Source organism: Numenius arquata, chromosome Z (assembly GCF_964106895.1).
Source record: "Numenius arquata chromosome Z, bNumArq3.hap1.1, whole genome shotgun sequence".
NCBI classification, from domain to species: domain Eukaryota; kingdom Metazoa; phylum Chordata; class Aves; order Charadriiformes; family Scolopacidae; genus Numenius; species Numenius arquata.
The window spans coordinates 78,984,596-78,997,202 of NC_133616.1; the positions used below are offsets into that span (position 1 = coordinate 78,984,596).

Below are 12,607 nucleotides of genomic sequence, written 5' to 3' on the forward strand. Positions count from 1 at the left end.
TTAGATCCTCCTTATGGCTGGGGTACATTTGATGTTCACTTCAGCTTTAGCTTCCAATTTAGTTTCCTCCAACTTAATTCATGCACACCAAACTTACCCTCTAAAACAAGCCAGAGGGCAAGAAGTGGAGACGATGAGAAGATACACTTCAAAACCACATAGCTGCCTTCAATTAATTCTACTGATTTTTTTTAATGTACATGCAGGCATACGTAGCTGTGACCTTAACCCCTCTGTGCACAGCTTTTAAACTGTCATCTAACTAAAGATATCATCGTTATTTTGTTATATTCACAAAATTAGCAACACTTAGCTAGCAGATGTTTAAGTTCAAGGAAGGGCTAAAAAGGGTCGAGTGAGCAGTTAGTGTTTCTTTCCCTAGAGACTGTTAATAACATAAATATGAAAGTCAACATGATAGAAACTGCCCATGCTTGAGGGACATCCTGGTGAGCAAGTGAGTGTCCCTGTCTCTGGTGTTCACTTCCAAAACCTTAGTAAATGGGTGTATTGGGGCATTATACAGGAGATGCTCTCCTCATCTGCAATCAATCAGGGTGAATTCAGAGCTCCAGCCAGCTGTGCCGATGGCAACGTCGCCCTTCCTGCAGTGAAAACACCCTGTTGTGTTATCCCATGGGTATTCCCATCCTTGCTCTCCTTCCAGGGACTGCAGCAAGGTCCATGATGGAGAGAAAAGTGGCATAAAGGTGATCAGCACAGGGCTACCCTGGAGATGCGAGGACCTGGGTCTGCTGGCAAACCTTCAACAGGGGGAAGCAATATCACTCCCCAGGACCAGGAACTGTGGAATTACCTGCTATTACTATTCCTTTGTTTTTCATACTTCAGTATCATTATTAAGAGATTATTGTCATCCACGGTCCTTAGTTTGTTGTGTTCCTAGTTTGTTGGCTTCTTCCTGGTATCCTTTTACTCTGTTTTTTTTTTTTTTTTAAGTCCCCTTTTTGGGTGTAGTGGTTTTCTTGTTGTTCGTACCTTAATTGCTGGTGAAAATGAAAAACTCCAAATCAGGAGTGCTAACAAAGAACTAAACCCTCCAAAAAAGCACTCTTGAAAGTCAAGAAAAAGAATGGTCAGTGTTGGCTCATGTTTGGTAACACAGAATATAAACTCATTTTATGCTGGGATTTCGAAGTTTGAAATTGTAAGAAGCAGCCGCTGATTCACAAGCCAGTTTTGCTGAAATGAAGACCTCTTGATTTGTCTATCTTGTGTTTGAGCTGGAACTTCAGAATTTTGTAATCTGATCTTTTTCTACATAAAAGAAAACAAGAAACTTTCTTCTAGCTATTAAAGAAATCAGGATGAAATTAAGTAGAAAGCAAATGGCATCATGCATTAAGTACAGTGAAGAGCAGCGTAGGAAGTAGGGAGCTGAAATGCCTTACAATATATCTTTTTAGTATAGGATAAAACCCAAGCTGTTCTTATTCAACTAGAATCAAGGCATACTATTTTGGTTCTGTTTGCTGGCTGTTAAAAAAAATGAATCCATTAAATACCCACTGGACACATTGGAAAATATGTTTGTGCATAATTCATTAGCTGAGTCCCATGTTAGCGCTGTTGTTATTTGTCAAACAATTGCCTCTGGCACAATATTGAAGAAATAGATGGACTTTACATTTTATCTTGTTGTGGCTTTACAGATTGAGACATTCTCAGACAAAAACAGGAAAACATTAGACTCAGTGGACTTCTAATTAGAATTTCCTACTTCTAGTTTAAGGTTTGATGAAGAAAAAGAAGAAATGCCTTCCAAACTCTTGGTCTATTATTAATCTCGGGATTTTTTTTTCTGGGGGGGTAGGGCGGGGGGATGGGGTGAGGTGGTGGTGTTTTATTGTATATTTAAACTCACGGATCAATAATCACTGGGCAAAATGTAACAGAGGCAAACTCAGTGTGAAAGACCACGTACCGAAGTATTGCTTTCTGTGGTCTTTCCTCTTTCTTCTTTCAGGTCACCCTTGTTTTAAAGGGACCATCCCTTTTCATGGCATGGGAACAGGAGCAATTATTTTTCACTAGTAATTATTAATTATTTTTCAGTAGTAATTATTTTTCATCAGTTCACCTTGCCTTTCTCTTAAAATTCAGCCTATTTGTTAGTTTTATATTTTTGATTTGAAACCCTGGCACTGGAATTTTACTGCTCTGCAATATTTTTGTTCAACTCTTGTAACCACTTCTGAAAAAGAGAGAAAATGGCTAACAAATGTGTAAGACTGAGCTTCTTAAAACCTTCAAGAAGAACAACCAGCTGTTGCTGTTGTTGAACAGAAAGCTGCTGGTATTGTTTGTGAGTAAAAGAAAGAATAGCTAAATAAAATGGCAGCCAATGACTTCATTTGCTAAGTGTTTCAGTGAAAATCTAGATATTTATATTTTTGTGGTAGTTCCATCAAATCTTAAATCCAGCCACTTCCAAGTATGAAGACAATCTCTCTATTTTGAACAGTGAGATGTCATTCAATGGAAGCTGCTATTATTGATGAAAATCCTAATAATTGAGGGACTGTTTCTCCCAAAGGCATCTTTAAATTTATGCTTAATGTTGTAAAGTGAAAATGTTACTAGTTTTAAAATTGTTTTAACCACATTGTTAGAAAAAAAGTATGTTCTTCTCAATCATGTATTAATGGTAATACAGCTTTCCCTTATTCTGAGTGAAAAGTTTTCTTCAGCACTTTTCCATCTATTTTAAAACATGGCTGATATACTGAAAGCTTCTGGAAAATTAGTATTTCTCAACAAAGTGATGTAGTGTAGGTAGCTTTCAGGGTTAACTTTCTAGTAGAGATCAATAAAAGAATGCAGAAGTAGTGTGATTACAGAAGCTGAAAAGCTGACCCAATGCCTTGAATAGCTAATTATTTGCTTGGCACTGGAAATCTTTCTTGGTGCACGTTACGAAGAGCAATTTTTGTTTGTTTTTATTTTCTAAGGCCATAGTATTATATAAATAATTTCATAAATTTTCCCATACATGAAACAGTGTTCTATATCCAATTTCTACTATGTATATGCAGTGTAACACCAACCATCCAAAAAAAAAAAAAAATGTTTTCCTTAATTATGCTTTATTTTATTTTAGAAGATGGCAGAGAACACAAAGAAGAAATTGGTACTTGCGTTTCTACTTTCAAAATGCTTCAAAGAAGCATAAAACAAAAGCTCTGGGATACAGTTTTCTTTATTTTCATTGTAAATCATATTCACAGAGTAGTAATTTTTTTTGCCCTTCGTCTTGTAATCACTTTGTCTACTGTAGCGCAGTAAGTATCTCCATACTTTGATGTATTCCTTTTCTTTTTGTGTTTTCTGAGACAGAAGTAGAAGAATGGCCAGTCAATAAGGAGAAATCATCATCTTGAAAAGAACAACATGATTTAATTGTTGTCAATTCATGGGCATTAAAATTCAGATACATTGCAAAATACAAGATAATGACAGAGAACATGAATTGATTCTAATGATAGAATATTCTCTCATGAAAAGAAAATAGCACAGACTTTTATCCAGTTTTTAAGCTGCTTTTTAAAGTTTTTATCCAAGCACCTAGCTAGCTTAGTCAAAAATAAGAAAATATCCTGACATTTGACATTATAAAAGGAAATGGAGTCAGTAGCTGTAAAAATAAATATAATTCGTGTCTTTTTGTCTATTTGTGCCCACTTCTCAGGTAATCATACGCCTTTAATGTTTTTTATACTTGCTTACATTAGAATTATTTTTTTCATACAAACATATTTTCATCAAACTATCCAATTAACTGTATCTGTTATAATAATACATAATGTTGTATATCAATACACAGAACTACATCTAGCCTGATCCCCAATTAGACTATTGGGCTCTTGGTAAGTAACACAACGAATGCAAATTCACATACTGTGACTCCATTACACGAACGCATGATTCCTAGCAAGCAATATCCTCAACGCGAACTTACAAGCATTAACTGAACGATAAATTTGGCCATCTGTGATCATACGCCAGCTCAGCGTCTCTCTGGAGACCTCGTTCCTCGTTGCCTTGTGGTCTCTTTGTGCTGCCAAGCCGGGAGCTCAGGGTGGGGGGCTTTCCCCAGAGCTGAGGGATCACCTGGGTGGTGCAGAGCCTGCTCAGCCACCGGCCCGGGGTGTTGGGGGGTGCAGAAAGCAGCGGTGGGTTTTGGGGGGGATGCTACACCCGGGCTGTCACAGCGGCAGCCCGGAGATACGGAGGCAGAAGGCATAAGCTGGCACAAGCCTGAGATTGCTGTGATTTAGGACCTGACCAGCCATCTCCAGAGCGTTGCAAAGTTGGCGAAAGGCTGGATCTGCCTTTCCCACAGTGCCTTTGGTCTAGCAGTGAGGGCACTTTTAGCCAGCCCCACGAGTGGGTTGGGTGTGTACATTTTTTATGCAGGCAAAATATAATCCCCAGTCCTGCAAAAAAGATGTGTCTGGGTGAAACCCTGTGAAGGGTTTCCCTGGAGAGGTAAAAAAAAAAAAAAAAAAAAGAAAAAAATTCATGAGGGTCTTTTCACCTCTGTGCAATAGGAAAACCATGCAGCCTCCTCCAGATCGAGCAGATCTTCAGGGAGGATAGAGACAGCTGCATAAAAGGCTTCCCTCTTTACAGCAACTCTGGATCTAGCTGGGATAAAAACTGGGATATTCCCTAAAGCTTTTCCCACCCCACAACCTCCCTCTCCAAGCTTCAGAAAAGACTATGAAATAGTCTGCATCTTTTTTCCATGTTTCTGAAGGTTGGATAGGGGAATAACACATATTCCTCTTGGTCATGATCCAGTCTTGCATACCCCATTCCTTATCCTGTACGGATATTTTCCATTTCTCTTCCCATTTCCATTGTTCCTCCAAAGGGTTCAGAAAAGGTCCTGAACGCCCTGAGAAAATGTGTGAAATGGACACTGATTCAAAAAATGGCTGTTAGGAAAAGATTACATGGGTTTAGGGGCTTGACCTGTAATAAGTCTCTATTTATCGCCAAGTGATAGAGTTTCAAGAAAATCCAATTCCTAGTGGATTTAAAAAAGGGGAGGGGGTGTTTGGCACCGAGACTGCTTCATCTGTATAGTATGAGCAAATATCCACAGTGGATGCAAATATCCCCAGAAGGATGGAAATCTGCCTCTGAGCTTGATGGGAACAAACTCCAATAAAACACCTTACAGTATGGTATCTTTCCACTACAGTCCTACCATATATTGTTCCTGGTTTTTATTCACAGAGTTTTAAAACAGGACCACAACGACTCCGAGAAAGAGATTTATTTACTCATGTCCACGGGAAAACAACTACACCAAACCATTCGTGAAAGCATACCACTCGTGTCCTACTTGGATAAATACCACTATATCTTGTTTAGATATGGAAACAATGGGAAGCTATAAAACTTTGCATAATACAAATATTGGTCCTCTGAAATCTTCATAGTCAGCAAGCGTAGAGTAGGAAAAAGTTCTCCATTTTTAAGTGGTAGAACCAACACTGGATAGAGAATGTCAAAACTGCCTAAGAGATTACTCAAGACCAAGATATTTTTAATCAGTGGCCTCTAGGTTTTTTGGATATCCAGCTTGAGACACCATAAGTGGAGTAAATTTTCAGAAAGCCTTGAGCACCCACTCTCTGAAAAACTGGTTGCATTAAGGTATCTGAAGATGAGCACCAAGAATTGCTGCATCCAAAATGAGTTTGCATCAGAAATCCAAATTCCCTCAATCTGGTATTTAGGGAGGACCTAGTGCTTTAGGCAGCTCTGGAAATCCTAGGCACCATGCACAGTGCGTTTATCTCTGACACTGGCAGATAAAGGTAAACATCTTCCACCTAGACCACTGCAGATAGAGTGAAAAGAAGTGTTTCAATGCTTTTTTTTTTCTTTTTATTCTGTTAAATCTAAGGAGGATTAACTAAATAATTCAGGGCTAGCGATACTATTTTTTTCATTGATAGCTTAAAAAACAAATGGACTTTTAAGATACAAATGAGATGTAAGGAAACAAGTGTGTTTTTTTTCTCTTCTAAACCTTAATATCTGGTTTCAGATTTTATTTCATAATCTTGTTCTAAGACTTACTTATTTTAATGGGTTTTTTTCTAATTTTTATTTCTTGTGATGTGTAAATAGGTAAGAAATATTAAATATTGTAATGTTCTTTCATTAAGACAATAACATTTCAAAAGCTAATGTAAAATCAAGCTGCTAAAGTTTACAATTTCTCTGTCCAGCAGTTCATTTATACAACTGCCCTGAGTAGATGCTATATGCTGCTTAGCAAATGGCCTTTAAGAGTTTAAAAATAACTCAGTAAAGCTACTCAAAGGTAATACAACATTTCTCAGGCATCTTTAATTGGAGTTAAGAAGAAAACAGGATTTTCTCATTAGTTAATTATTCACTCCCCCATCAATGATTTATATTCAACAAAACCACAATTGAAATGTTCAGGAGAACTAATTGTGCTTGTTCCTATGCATGGGACCATGAGCTTATTTTTCAGAAAGGCAAGATTTTAAATTGTAAAACTAGTCCTATTTTTGTGGACTGTTTTAGCTGCTTTTAATTTACTCTGTGTTGTTCCCATGTGAAACCAGTGAAAACAGTTATTTTCTAACCTACATTTTTGTGAGGTTTTTCTGCAAAACCTCACTGATCCCCTTTAACAAAAAGATAATCTTATTTCAAAATTCCTGATATAAGCAATTTGCAGTGTTTCTCAAACGGATACAAATATGTAAAATTTGTGCTTTTAAAAGCTTCTGCTTTGAGTAGCCTTACATTCCATAATTGTGCCCTAGCAATTATCAAGCTCTATTGCATGCCCCATTCATGAAAAGTATATTTTGTTGGGATGACGTAGCTTAAAGAATTTGGCTCTAAAACTTCCTTACCTAGAGCTTCCATTAAATTATATTAATTTAAAATAACTATGGAATGATACTTTTACAAAAATATTAAAACAAAAAAAACCCACAAATTAATGGGTTGGGTTTATGAAAATGACTCTTTACAGTAAGTAAAAAAGATTTATCACAGTTTTGGTAACTTGCATGAGTTCATATCGGAAAAAAAAAAAAATCTTTCACATGTTCTTAATGAATTTAAAACTTTTGTGCTCTAGGTATTTTCAGTTGTACGCTCTGAAACAGTAGACACCGTACAGCTTGTGCTTTTTATCGGGGAAGCCTACGAAGCGGACGGCTGCTTCGTTAGGACTGCAGCGTTTCCTCGGCCGGGAGATGGGGTAGCGGACACTGCCGTCGGCCAGCCAGCCGGCGTCGCAGCGGTCGTACCCAAGCAGCTTCCAGGCGGCAAATATCTGGCCGACTTTAGCGATCTGAGCTCCATCCTTCAAGCACGCCTGGACGGCTTCGTCATAGGTCAGCTTGGTGGGGTGAATTAGGTAGTAAAAACGACCTAGTGAGAGAAAGAAGGAAAAAAGGACCATTAGCAGCATGATTAAGATGCAGTGACATTATAAAGGTGGTTTGAGAAGAAACGGGGATGTTCCACTGAAGAATCATATCAAACAGTGGTCAATTTGGAACTGTGCAAATTGTATGTTGGGCTGTTAAAAATATCTTGTTTACTTATACTGTAAGTTGATAAATATTGGGAGTGAAAAAAAAAGGCAAATTGAGAAAACACTCTATTTGAACAAAAGCCAGTAGCACTATATTTATTTCTGCTAACTTGTCATAGCATGGCATCCCCACCCTCACTTGCTATTGGTGGTAACTGAACTGTTGCAAGGCATATTCAGCCTCAGAGGCAGAAAAACAGGGAGAAAATGGTCAGGGGAGAGAGATGATGGAAGACACCCTGGGATTTGGAGGAGGGCACCTGCTCTACATGCAAATTTATGGTGCCAGACACATTTACCAACAAGGTGCCAATGACAATCCAGTCAACCGTCTGAGGAACCCCATAGATTTCAGGCAAAGCAGATCTCATGCAGCTGTCGGAGAAGGGAAATCAGTAAACATCCAAAGCAGTGCATTTCTACATTATGCTCCCACCATTAGCTTAAAGCCCTTACAAGTTCCTCTCAGAAGCACGGCATAGCGAGATCTGGCCTTTGATAGCGCTTGGGTGAGAGTGGCTGGAGGTAACACATGCGGTTTGACTCTCTGACAAGGTGGTGACCTTGTTTCTGATTAAGTACAAGCACTATTTTTTTTTTTAATTTTTTTTTTTTTTTATTTTCCCTGCAAGAAAGCCAAGATATAGCACAGCTTCTCAGAAGCAGAGTTTGAGCCTGTGGTAGATCAAAACCATGCCTTGTCGTAAGTCTTCATTAGCAGCGTCAAAACCACGCGCAGCAGTTCTGCAGCTCTGTTTCTCTTTAGGCATCAAAGGGTATATCCTCACCATAAGAAGGCATTGAACTGATAGTACTGCTGAGAAAATTGTGCCTCCATCTCAAGGTAATGAAAACATATGCCAGCAACTAAAGCTCAAAAAGGAAGTCTCCCCTACTAATCCATAAGCAGCAGTAATACTAACAGTAATTTCATTTATCAAGGCAATATAAATTGATCATAAGTCTTTCACTCATTGTACTTGGGGTTATTGATCATCACTGACTTGACAATTAACTAAGTGTGAGGTAGAGATGGATTTCAGAGGAATAGCATTTATTTGAAGGAATAATAATTTACAAATAAATTCACAACTTTTCAATCTGATTGTGAGAGGCAAGTGAGCTGAAAAACGAAGGTATTTATTCATGTGGGGATCTTCCAATTCCAGAGCACAGTCTTCTTAGTTAAGAATGTACTCCAGAATAATATACTCCTAAAAACCAGGCAAACTCACAAACAGAATTCTGCTCAGTTTCAGATTACTTTCTTGATGAAGAAAAAGTGGTGAGCAAGGCGAAGAGTTACGTCAGCTCCAGATTCCTGCAAAAAGCACATAGCTTTTTTTCTAAGTGAAGAAATGTCAGGTCAGATGACAATATAAAGATAATTGGATTAACTTTGTGTAAAGGTCAGAAATTTTATACCATGACAAGAACATTTAAAAAAAAAAAAAAAAAGCATTAAAGAAAAATTACAGCTGTGGTGGAGAAGAAACTTTTAAAAGAATTAATTGCTATCAGAGGCAATAACTACAGTAATTCCACAGAAAACTGTTGAGAGCAGATAATCTACCCCTTTGTAAAATGCTTGCTTAACTCCATTTCAGCAAGTGGAGAGCATTTACAAGGTGTTGCTAAAGAGAATGTTTATTAAGTGGAAACCTGTTCCTACTATGTTATTAAGAGGTTTCCCCAAAGCAAACAGGATTTCAGACGTAGGGCAACAGGGATTTGGACTGATAGCATGTAAACTTCACCTAGCTTATTAGTTGCTCTTCAAACCATATGTCAATGGAATGTAATTTCCTAGGGATTTGCAGTAAGGTCAGGCTTTTGACATATGACATCAATAATAAAAACTCCTATACTCTGTCCCTTCCTTAAACAGGAGAACCTTAATACTAAACCCCACAGGGGTGCAATGTGTATCCAGAATGCCTGATTAAATTAAATTCTGTTAATAAATTCAGTACAGATTTGCTGCTTTTCCCCTGGTAATAGGTTAGAAGAGTTCCTAACTGTTCAATCTTAATATTTATTAATTGATGTGGTAGGAAGCGCTAACTGTCTGTCTCTCATTAATATCTGGTAGTTAGGTCACTCCTACAGAGGATGAATGTGCTTGATTTGACTTCTCACATCCAAATCGTGGGGCAGAGGGTTTATGCAAACCTAATAAAACCCCATCTATAATTACTATTTTAAGATTTTTGCATGTAAGAGAACAGCTTAAAGAGCACTTGACCTAAATATCCTACACCCTTGTGACTATGAGAGTTTGAGGGATGCACCATCCTTGGAGATTTTTCCAAGCTCAGCTGCAAATTGAGACATTTAAGAGTAAGTTTTTTACATCGCAGCTGGGTGGACTGGACAGTGGGCCACCATCTTGAGAGGCAGGGAAAGGCAGTTCCACTCTATTCACTATTTTCTGCGTGAAAGTGTCAATGCTGTGCCTTTGAAAGAGGGTTCTTGGTGGCGTGCTTGGAGAGGATGCCTCCAGGTACAGCCAACCATCAAGTATCTAAGCACTTGGGCTCAGCCCGATGATTATTCCCGACAGCTAATTTTTTTTGCTGGGAAAACTTCTTGGTCAGCCTGGTGTCCTTGATGTTGTGCAGGGTCAGCCGAGCAGCAAGCTCTGCTTGGTAGGTGGCCACAGGTAAGAGAAACGCTGGGTGCAGGACTGCCTTTGCAGGCCACCATCGATGTGTACGCCAAAGAGCTTATGGCCACAGGCACCAGTTAAGTTGTTTTACTGTGTAAAGAGCAAACTGCTCTAAATTGTGGTTTCATACATCCGTAAAAGGCACTCTCAGCAGCCAGTGGGATGTGCCTGTCGCTTGCACAACATGTAGACCCTGTCATCTGCTCAGCAGACTCAATTAAGGATGTCGTATAGCAATACTAAATGTTTAAGAGAGGCCATTGTTCCTCAAAATTGAAGAACATGTTAAAAATTTGTGATGTGGGAACAATCCTCTTCCAGCCCCATCACTCCCTCCCCAGTATCAGAGTGGATCTGGTGACTCAGAAGCAACCATTTCTAAGAAAGGTTACGAAATTTTCTTTTGGGGAGGTTTGTTTCTCTTTCTGGAACAACGGCTACATGTTCCCAGAGATAAAATATTCTGAAATGGTCAAGTGAGTCAGCATGCCCTACTCAGAGCCTTACTATACTAAAGCTCCCATGTAAATGGTGGAGGTGTTTAGCTTATCACATGCGTTACTGTAATAAACACATGGTTCCCAGCTGCAATTTTAATATGACCCCTAAAACTTATTCTTTGTATTTTTAACTTTGTTAACATGAGATTTTTACTTAATTCTGCTAGAGCTAATAACAAATCAATTATGCACTGTGGTTCTGTGTGCAAAGTATATAACAATGTTAATGAGCAGAAAGCGTGACACAAACTCTACTTATACCTTTTTTTCTTTGAAAATGCTTAATTATAGAGGAGATGATAGATATGTTTATATTTATCTCACTTAACACTTTTCAGTGCAAAAGATTCCCATGTTGGGTTTTTTTTCGGGAATCTCTCTTCAGAAACCCTTTGAAATTAAGCAAAGAGTAATCATTCAGCTATACCATCATATGTTCTTTGTCCCATGCCTATTGGGCTATGTGGGGAAGACTGCAACAAAAGATTTTATGTGCACTTACTCCCCTGAACTGGTGTTTAGGCGTCCAAATTGGCCTTCTAGAGGGAATGTATGGAAGAGGAGCATCTCCATTCCTTTGGCCAGGGATGGGAGTGAAACTGGGGTGGTTTACAGCCCTAGAAAACCTATGGGTTGTGGCAGGTTGTCCCACCATGTGGGGCAGGAACCTTTAGCTCTTCTAAATAGAACATGGACTAAAATGGCTTCTACTGTGAAGGAAAAGTGGAGGAGAAAGGAGCTGTGAGGGAGCAGAGCTGAGCCCTCAGACATCAGGAAATTCCAACATGTGATTTCCAATGTAAGTTAGATAATTCCCACTTGTGTATATTTATCTTCACTAGTCTTTATCAACATGAGGAATGTAAAAGCAGGGTGGGAAACATCTTGCTATCCAATAGTTACCTCAATGGAGGCAAAAAGTTATGTTATTTCACGATATTTTGATGGATTTAATGGATAGCATTATGCTAATGTTACTCTTTGCGTTGTTTTACGAAACACATCACTATATGTTCTTATAAACTGGTAAATTGATGGTACTACTATTTACAAAGTGTATGAAAACTTTTCAGGTTTTTGGCATTGCCTGCACAGACACAAAACATGAACAGTTCTTTGAACTAACAGAATGATTTGAGTATGAAGCAGTTATACAGGGAGAACAAAATGTTCGACTACTGTACTTATACTAGTCTAAGAAAAGACACTGCAGAGAGCAATTTCATAAAGTGATAAGATTATTTTATATTGCATTGCAGACAAACTTTGCTAAAACAATTTCCCTGTGAAGGTAACAGGAATTCAGATAGAATTCTTAACTAATGGTAAGAAAGATTTTTTACCAGTATTTTTTGGTGTATTCAGCTCATCGCAGATGGAATCCAACAGTTCAGAAGTGAAAACACTGAACCTGGATTTGAACTCATTGCACTAATGACTACTTTTTCATTTTTCACCTTAATGGCTGAATGTGATTTTGCTGGTTAGTACCTTTCTTCTTCAAGTTTTGCATGTATTTTAGACAAAGACTTTTCAGCTTTGACTGATGAACTATTTAAAATGGAATGCTTTTATTTTATGATCCCTGAGATCATAATGTATTTGGGGTATGTCTTTGCCTAAAAAGAACCCACTTAACAGAAATCTAAACCTGACTCACCCTCTTTCTTCCTAGCAGCTACCACAAATAACACTCTTTGAGATGTTTGGCGTTTTTTTAAGCTCACCTTATATTCCCCTGATGCTGGGGCTCTTGACTTTTTTTCCAGCTCCCTGACATAAAGCTGAAGGCTTCTCTGTTTCATACCGTCAGGA

General features: G+C 38.4%; 1 protein-coding gene across 2 annotated transcripts in view; it reads right to left on the reverse strand.

The window, feature by feature from the left end:
* Nucleotides 1-7,168: 7,168 nt before the first annotated feature.
* Nucleotides 7,169-12,607, reverse strand: part of HAPLN1 (hyaluronan and proteoglycan link protein 1) — a 29,723-nt gene continuing 24,284 nt past the window's right edge. For both annotated transcript variants that reach the window (XM_074166469.1, XM_074166468.1), the window contains one exon: nt 7,169-7,458. In XM_074166469.1, coding sequence (XP_074022570.1) covers nt 7,169-7,458 — 290 coding nt within the window. The remainder of the gene's footprint in view (nt 7,459-12,607) is intronic.